Source organism: Pocillopora verrucosa, chromosome 6 (assembly GCF_036669915.1).
Source record: "Pocillopora verrucosa isolate sample1 chromosome 6, ASM3666991v2, whole genome shotgun sequence".
Classification (NCBI taxonomy): domain Eukaryota; kingdom Metazoa; phylum Cnidaria; class Anthozoa; order Scleractinia; family Pocilloporidae; genus Pocillopora; species Pocillopora verrucosa.
In genome coordinates this window covers 4,736,571-4,745,590 of record NC_089317.1, presented here as the reverse complement: position 1 = coordinate 4,745,590, position 9,020 = coordinate 4,736,571, and the positions used below count along the sequence as shown (strand labels likewise).

The 9,020-nt window shown below is 35.8% G+C and overlaps 2 protein-coding genes and 1 pseudogene across 2 annotated transcripts in view; all 3 read right to left on the bottom strand.

The window, feature by feature from the left end:
- Window positions 1–923: 923 nt before the first annotated feature.
- Window positions 924–3,999, bottom strand: LOC131793348 (uncharacterized; annotated as a pseudogene).
- A 753-nt stretch (window positions 4,000–4,752) lies between these two features.
- Window positions 4,753–7,153, bottom strand: LOC136281985 (uncharacterized). The gene is made up of 2 exons (XM_066169017.1): window positions 7,131–7,153; window positions 4,753–6,755 (listed from the first exon to the last, which is right to left on the bottom strand). Exon 2 carries the CDS (start codon window positions 6,739–6,741, stop codon window positions 5,746–5,748), a length of 996 nt encoding a protein of 331 aa, XP_066025114.1. The 5' UTR covers window positions 6,742–6,755; window positions 7,131–7,153; the 3' UTR covers window positions 4,753–5,745.
- A 327-nt stretch (window positions 7,154–7,480) lies between these two features.
- LOC131792301 (uncharacterized) overlaps window positions 7,481–9,020 on the bottom strand; it is a 5,092-nt gene continuing 3,552 nt past the window's right edge. Inside the window, 3 exon segments of the mRNA XM_066168310.1 lie at window positions 7,481–8,162; window positions 8,164–8,464; window positions 8,467–9,020. The exon segment at window positions 8,467–9,020 is cut by the window's right edge and continues 474 nt beyond it. Of these exon segments, the coding sequence (XP_066024407.1) occupies window positions 7,481–8,162; window positions 8,164–8,464; window positions 8,467–9,020 (1,537 nt within the window).

The following is a 9,020-nucleotide window of genomic DNA, read 5'->3' as shown; positions in this document are numbered from 1 at the left end:
TACAACCACTGGTACAAGTACTAGTGATGCACAAGACGTACAAGAATGTGATATTATTTGTGTTGAAGATGGTCAGGTAATCAACAGTTAATAATGCAATGTCTTGTAATTATAGATTTCCTATATTTTGCATGACAAGCTCAATCACTGAACCAGTAAGCATTAAGATCTACTTCTCAGTGAGTGCACAATACCTACTGTCATCCTAGAGAAGATGGCTAAAGCCAAAACTTGCAGAATTTTAATTTCTTGATTTACTTATTTGCTCCCTCAGAAAGGTATCCAGTCAACTCGCCGATGAACCAACTTGCCGACGCCAACACCGACGTATAAAATTGAGTAGAGACGTCGGCGAGTTGGTCCTAAATCCAATACAACTTATTAGAAGTTAAACATACAGAAAAGTAAACGATATTTAGAAAAATGAGTACCATCTGTATGGACAGTGTGTAGCAATGGCATTGCTACAAGGTTCACCAGGTCCTCAAATTTTTTCCAGAGCTGTAACAGAATACATTTTGTTCGGAGATTTGAACCAGGTACACCCATCAGGAAGTGAAGTTCCTGATTATGAAGTAAGAATGAAGTTAGGAGAAGTTGAAGCAATCACCAACCCTGAAATGTTTGTACAGGAGGCATCTTTCAATTTCCCAGAGTTATTTTCTGCTGGATATTGTAAATTAGTTGTCAATGTTCAAGATAAAGAAGAATTGGTAAGATATGTGGCTCTTCACTATGCAGTTTCATGCTGTCAAGCAGAGTTGGATCAGTTTATAAAGGGTCTGGATTTGCATGGAGTTCTCAATCTCTTACGTGCACATCCCAATCAAGCAAAGAGAGTACTACAAGGCAATCTGAAGTTGCTAAGTGCAGAACTGATTGATGAGATTTTTCAACCTGTCCTTTCTCCCTTGTAAGAAACATCAGGAGAGACCATGAAGAGGCAATTGTAGTAAATTTTAACCATTTTTTAGAAGAAGTAGAGAATGGACTTGTTCATTATGTTGGTGACAAGAATGACTTGCTTTTAACCCTTGGAAGTATTCTTAGCTTCATTACTTGGGCAAAAAACATCCCTGCAGTGGGTTTCAGCACTGCTCCTAAAATTTTCTTTGATCATGAAGCACCAGTAGGAAGAAAGATGACAGCAAATACCTGTGCTAATGTTATAACTTTTCCTGTTATTAACATTTACATGGAGTATGAGTTGTTCAAAAATGAAATGATCATCTGCATTCAAGACTGTCAGGGTTTTGGAATGGTGTAAAGGAGCTGTGGTCTTCATAAACCTGCAAAACTGACACTAGATCTTTGTCATTCATGTAACAGGGCAGCCATATTAGTGTACCAACAGTAACTGTTTTACATATTTAAGATCAAACCATGGAGTTAAATTACTGGAGGATAGAAAAGGTATTGTTAACCCTTTAACTCCCAAGATCTCATTAGTAATTCTCCTTACTGTCTGCCATATATTTCTTGTGATGTTAGTTTGGAGAATTTGGTATTGGATCAACTAATAATCCCCTTTTTAATACTTTCCTTTATTCTCATCACTTGTCTGCTTGATATTGTATTGATATTGTGATAAGGAATTTTGTCTTGGTCACTTGTGGGAGTTAAAGGGTTAAGGTACACCAGTGTTACTCTTGAAAATGGTGGATTAAAAGAAAAGTTATGGGAGAGGGATAAGGGACTTGAACTATTAAGAGGTTGTTCACACTAGAAGTATGAGCACATGCTACAAACACTGATTCAGAAGTACAGTGCTCATTTGTCAAATTTGCTTGTCTGTTTGATGGACATATGAAAAACAAGTTCACCATTAAGAAAAAATATTTTTGTTGGATTATTATCTCTTAAGTAAAAATCTTTAGGAAGTGATACATTTTACATTTTGATATATTCCTGTTATTGTTATAGAAATAATAGATGATTTCTAAATGCTGATTTAAATTCACTCTGCTGAAAGATTTGTATGTGTTAGTCACATGCTCACTTCATTACAGTTACATGGGTATTGCATGCTAGTAAATTTAAGAGATGATGGGCTAAACTTCAGAATACCTGGCCACTTTGGTCCACCTCACTAACATGTGTTGGGAGGCTTTGAAGATTGAGGCATAACACAATAGACACTATTCTTATTCAATGACATGTAAATGAGTGGCTGGGTATTCTGAAGTTGCTCCAGATGATATATTAAACACCATACCTTATTCTCATAATAACAGTACAATCAATGTCAATTATGAAATCAATTTCAATAACATTCAGTTTGATACACTGGTTTTCCTAAATCTGGGAAACAAACTTTTTATAGGTGCCAAATGACAACCAAGGAATGCAACAGAATCAGGGTGGACAATGTGTACCTCACATCTTTTTCTTGGGTTTATGAAAATCATTCTTACAGATAATGAATGTACTTTCAGACATTTCCAGTTCATTATGTCAAGCATTGGATCAAGGTTGTTATAGGTGAATAAAATATTGGAACAAATCAAAAGCATCTTTTACATTGGTTGGATAATTCTTGTTTGCTATAACATATTCAAAATATTCTGCATATTCTTCTGTATGTTGTGGAAGTTCACATTTACTGGTCCATTTCATCTACTTGAGCTTGTGTTACAGGTATGAGACAATCAGTAGCTCCTGAATACCCAGGTAAAAAGAACAAGACATCTGGCACTCCTGAGACTGTGTCATGCCTTGAATGCCTTATATGATGGCTATTCCAGTGATCTTTAACTTTATCAAGATCAGCCTAGATTACTTTGGCAAAGCAAAACCACAAACATTCCAATTGAAAAGTGTCAACCAAATTGAGTAACCCAGACTCAGACATATCCTTGAAAAAGGAAATCCACCAGCTAGAGTTGCTGCGTTTCAGGAAAGCCACCAACCTTCAATCCGTTGGTTTGCTGGAGACGAGCCATACCTGTGGGCCTTTTCTGCAGCATATTCATCTTCATGTGTCGCTCTAAGACTACATTGTGTGGCTGCCAAGGTCACCTTTTCTGTTCCACAATCTGATCTTACAATCCTTAGACAACCTTTCAAACTTTGAACTGTGTCTAAATAAAGCTTTGCTGGAACCCTTGGATCATTATTAGATTTCACCACTTCAAGCCAAAGAATTCTCCTGCTATACTCACAGATACGAACATGAATGGGAAATCCATATGGCTTGAGCTTGTCATATCCTGAAGATAAATGGTAGAATGAATCAATGGGTTTTTTTGAAAAAACCAGGGTGGCTTAGGGTAAGAGCAAAATACTTTTTTTAACATATAGGACACAGCAAATCACATTGATTTTTTTTTTACGCTGCAATACAAAGTCTATTAAATTTATATTACTACGTTTTTAAGGAATCGAAAGCTTTCTACTCTACCAATAACCTAAATAAAATGAAATAACTAAAAAACTTATTAGCTATAATGCGTAGTTCTTCCTATTAGATTTCTGATATAAAATTATCACTTGCTGGTAGACTACTTACCGTCTACATGCCAGCAAAAATTTGGTCCCGGAGATAGATTGTTTCGTCTCGTCAAACGTCTGGCTCTTCTGCCTTGCACGCCATCTGGATCGATTTTTTTCATCCAACGGGCAACCAAGGAACGAGGGACATGCACATGGTGTCTTAAATGCAAGGCATGCCAGATATTTCTGTAACCTGCAAGTCTTCCTGCACCTTCGGTTTCTCTTCTAATAAGTAATTCAATCTCGGATTTGTCCATTTCTGTTTTTCCTTTTCTTTTCAGTCCCAGATCAATCAGCCTTCTTTTAAGTGTTCTCAGGTGCATCTTGTAGCCGTTCTTCTCGAGTAAATGAACAATAACATCGTAACGGTAACCGCGATGGAACATTTCTGTTATTAAATCATTTGCTGACGAATCACCACTCATCTCAGATTTTGGCTCATCTGCTTTTTCATTAAGCTCTTTACCACAAGAATTACAAAAGTTCGCGGCTATGGAGAGAACTTCCGCAGCGCAATGGGTACAAAACATCTTTACTCGTGCTAGTCATTACTGCATCGCCATTCCCGCCATTATATTAAACAACTCGTGCCAGTCTCTTCCGACTACTGCGCCCACAGAGGTTTTTAGTTTTTGTTTGCAGCAACTTTAACTTATTTGCAGCAACTTTTATTTGTTTGAAGCAATAACATTTATTTTTTTGCAGCAGTATTTATTAATTTGTCGTAATGGCCGTTTTTATGCTAGAGACGTCAAAGTTGTCTAAGCCGTCTCGAGACAACTTTAACGTCAAGTATAAAAATAGCACTTGCGGGAGTGCACGTGGTTTCAGCTATAGTAAGTAAAGATTTTAATATGGGAATTAGTGCATGAAGTTGAAGTCAACACAGGTCAGATGTTTGTCAAATAATCAAATGGAAAAGGGTTTGATGTGAGCACAAGGACAAAGATGGGAAAATGAATGTGGATTTTCGTTAAAAAAAAAACAAATAAAAAAGAATGGTAGAGGGAAATGTTTGTCTGACAGTGAAGGTAAAGTGTTGTGACCTAAGGTTGTTGCTTGGGTTGAAAATTTGATAAATATTATTTATATTATTCGTGTTCAGCAAAATTTGGGGCAATGTCTTGTTGGCATTTGAAGACTTTATATTAAAGAATGATGAAGTGCTAAAGATCTTTCCTGGATCACACTTCAGTGAACAAAGATAATGAACCAAGGTTGAAGCTTGAAAGGCTGTAACACTATTTAGTTGTAAAGAAATAACAGTAACAGTTTATTCAAGTCATCTTTGCATATTTGTAGATACAAAGAGGTTGTTTTGTTTTAACTACAATATAAAGTGAGGCTAATGTAACGCTTTAATTGTGTGGATTTAAGTAATTATCTTTGGCTCACAATTCGACTTTGACTGCTTTCGACCTGTAATGTACTCTAAGGAATGTAAATGCTTTTTAACAAAATCAACATGAACATTTGTTAACTGTTCACATGAGTCCAGTATAAATAAGGTTATGAAAAACTGCATCCAGTTTTTTTTTAACCCCAAGATAACTAAACAGAACTGAAGTTGTGCATTCACTGGCAATTTAAGCAATGTAAATGCCTTTTATAAAAAAAAACTGCATTCATTTTTTTAAACTGCAACATAAGAAAACACAATCTTGTGCATCGTCTGGCGATTTACATAATTCATGGTTTGAAATTAGATAGATGTTCTGCTTGTAGATGCAATGATTGCATTTTTGAAATTATTAACTACAAACACAACTACACTACTTTTGGCGTGTACTAAAACCAGGAACACTGTTGTAGCGGAACAACTTAGAAGCGGCTGGAACACCCTTTAAAAAATCCTAACCACCAAAAACAGTAAATGCAAACCATAGCTGCTAATCGCTCACCACTAACCGTCAATTCCAACCCTGATTCTAACTGTTCACTAACATTGTTAGTGGATGTTCCGGTGTTCTAGTTTTAGTAGATACCACTATTTGCCACACCTCTGAATATGCACAGTTTCACATTCTTGTAACAAATTGACGAGTGTTGCCTTTTTTTGCTGAACTCAATGTGAAAAACAATAGTCGTGAGTTTCACAGAAAATAATCAATTAAACATTATTAATATCAGAATATTTGTGAACTCTCAGTTCTTACTGCACAAGTAACATTTTCTCTTTCAATATATGACCAAAAAGCCTCCTCCTGCCCCTCAGGGTGTTACAGTTGACTGGTGATTAGGGGCAGGTAGAAATTAGGCTATGATTTTTGCCTTTTTGTCAACTATTATGGTGTGTTGACCAGATTTCAAGAGGAGGAATTTAAGTTCTGCTGGTTCTATTTGTGTCAAAGATTTAGGAGATTTTACATTCTTGAGAAAACTCTCGATGCCATCATTGAAACATGTATAGGTATCTAATTCTTGAGTAGTAGTTTTAACAATTATTTGTGCCGCCATCTTTGTGTTACAGAAAGATGTTAGTGTTGTGATGTTACAATTGGTACAGGTTATTTCTTCTTCATCTGGTGCCGGTTGCTCTTTAGTTGGAAATGTGTGGTTGCAGGCCAAGCAAGATGGTGACTTCTTTATGTTTACTCCTACCACTTTCACTTTGAGGAGATTATTCTTGATTTCTGGTGCGTCAACATTGATATTCTGAATATCATCTATTTCTTCAACTGTTGTGGATTCATTGGTGTTCAGATATTTCTCATCATCGAAAATGCGCACAGTTACATTTTTGAAATGGTAGGACTTTCCTCTTGCCACTTGATTTATTGTGTTCTCCCATAACACCAACTTAGCACATCCAGTTTCATCAGCCACTAGTGTGTCACACTTGTATCTGGTTTTTGTGTCTTGAACAATGGGATTCTTATTCTCTTCTTTGATAATGACTTTGACCTTAAGGTCTACAGTGGTATAGATGTTGGCTTGAAGTGCTTGACTGACTGCATGTAAATGATTGTCAAGATTCTCATTGAAGTTGAACTCTAGCTCAGTTGGCATTATTTTAGCACTCTTAGGAACTGTGTACTCTTCTAAGTCGCTGTTAAGTCGTTTTTTAGGGTTCAAGTTGGCTTCTATTTTAACTGGTGATCTTTTTTCATATGCAGTTAGAAGAACGCTCCGTTTTGGTGGTGAAAAACAAACAAGACGAACAGTTTTATCGTCAGACGTCTGGAGCTTGAGGTCAAAGTAATTTGTTGTTCCATTTGATGCAGTCTGGATTTTACTTAAGCCATGCATATATCCTTCAAGAGCTGAAAATTGAAAGTTAAGCAGTTATTAGATTGGAAAAGAAGTATGCATTCAATTACTTTGAAGCATTAGTGATATTAAGTCTCTGCCCAGAGTATGCTATGTGAGACTAGAATGCAATCTCACTTAGTGAAATAATTAGCAAAACCTTCATTACTGGAACTGCTATTGTATAGTGGTCTTCACTAAGTATCAAACTAAGTGTAAGACTGACATGGACTTTTGAAGTTACCAGTACTAGTTTAGAATTCATTTAAATTTGAATAAGTACTAAATACTGTAAGTATTACATAAAAGTGCTACTGTGGTCCAGAGTAACCGGTATGTAGTTGTTTGTTAGGCAAAAAAGTATTAAATGAAATACTGTGGTTACTTACATGTAAATTTGGACTCTTGATAATTTTTTCTGGAAAAGAGGAGAATAGGCACATGTAAATTATCTTATAATGATTGAAAAACAAGACTCCATATAAACATCTTACACATGAAAAAAAAAAAAACATTGTTAAAGGTATACTTACTTTGGTGATGAGTCCGATGACTGAGACATGTTGGCAGTATCTCTATTGATCTGTTAAGCTAAAATAATTAACAATATAATTATGTGCTTTTAGTTGCTTAGAGTTAGTTTGATTGTTTTGAATGCTATGTTGGCCACTATGGGAACTTAAGGAGCCAATTTATTATTTAGCTGAAGCAGCTAATTACTGCACAAATTCCTTTATGATCAGAGAAATGTTTCTAATATATTGACATTCACATGTGTTTCAGGCAAATTTGTATATACATGATCAATACAAGTCTTATTATCTGTTGTATAACAGGACACTAGCTTTCTATAGTTGTTATCCTTGACAAAGAGATCATAAAGTGGTCTTCGTTGATATTCATTGAGCCAATTGATATTGAAGTCTCCAATAAACACATTAAACTTGGTTGAAGATAGCACGAGTGTTTGCCTTAGAGCAGTGCAGAATTGACTAACTGGCACTCTAGGAGAGCGGTATATTCCTATAATTGTTATATGAGGAATAACCATTAATCTGATTGCAATTATTTCTATTCCACTTCTATTACAGCAGAATGGATAGCCAGGGTAATAATCAATGCGACTATACACTGCTGTCCCTCCATATGGACGACCATTATCATTACGAATATCATCATTTCTAAATAAACTACACTGTCCAATTTGATACATGGTATTGCTATCAGCATTACTGAAACGTGTTTCAGAAAAAATATTGATGTCTGTTTTTAGGTAGTTTAAGTCTGCACGCACATCATCAATATGTTTATGCAAAGAACGTGCATTCAAGAAACACACTTTTATAGCTCTCTCATCAGCATTGTAGACAGGTGAAATGCATAGTTCAAGTTTGCCCTCTGTTCTAAGATATTTCATGTTTCTCAACTTCTGAGCTAACAGTTATTTTGTCTTCACTGAGCTCAGTGATGTACAGTCCCTCTATATTTGTAACTCTGCTGAGCCCAACATAATGCATATGAGGAATTGCTCTTCGTCTAGTTCCAAAGTTAACTACAACTCTGGTTTCTGTGTCACCTTGTGATCTATGAATTGTTTTGGCAGCATTAGGTCTAAGTGGAAACTGTTTTCTTACAACTTGAACAGTTCGATTTTTACCAAATGCAAACACTGCGGTAACAGGTTTGATAGATGTCCAAGTAGGCTCGATGCCTTGGGTATACATTGTCTGTTATCATGTCTGGTTTTTCTACCTACATCAGCATGGTCAAATTGGACCCATATGACACCAGATGGTCTGTCTGGTGCATGAAGTTGAATCAGTTTAATTACATTACTAGCACCGTTTGTCATGCCATCATCAATTCTTGTATTCAGTGATATTTCTGTTGTTTCTTCAACTGCAAGATTTAGATTGTAATGCAGCTGTTTAGTGTTTTTTGGCTCCAGGTTAGGTATTTGCTTCATTATTTTATCTCTTAGTTCAGTAGATGTAGCTCCGATGACACTGTCATGTGCTTTAATTGTATACTTAGTACCAGATATGCTACGGTGTGCTCTATCATTAAACTTATTTACTTTTTCATTCTCTATAAAAAGATGTGGTGCATCAAGTGGATAGTTACTATTGTTGGCTTCTATTATTCTTTGTTTTAAGTTAACAATATCTTGTTCTGTATGCTTTCCCTCTCTAAGTCTGTTCAACATCTCAGCAAACTCTTTGCTTTCTCGTTGTCTCATTATTTCATCGAGTTCAAACATTTTAAAAAGTTCATTCCAA

Excerpts from the sequence above, each read along its gene's own strand:
- LOC136281985 (XM_066169017.1), bottom strand. The coding sequence starts at position 6,741 with ATGCATGGCTTAAGTAAAATCCAGACTGCATCAAATGGAACAACAAAT.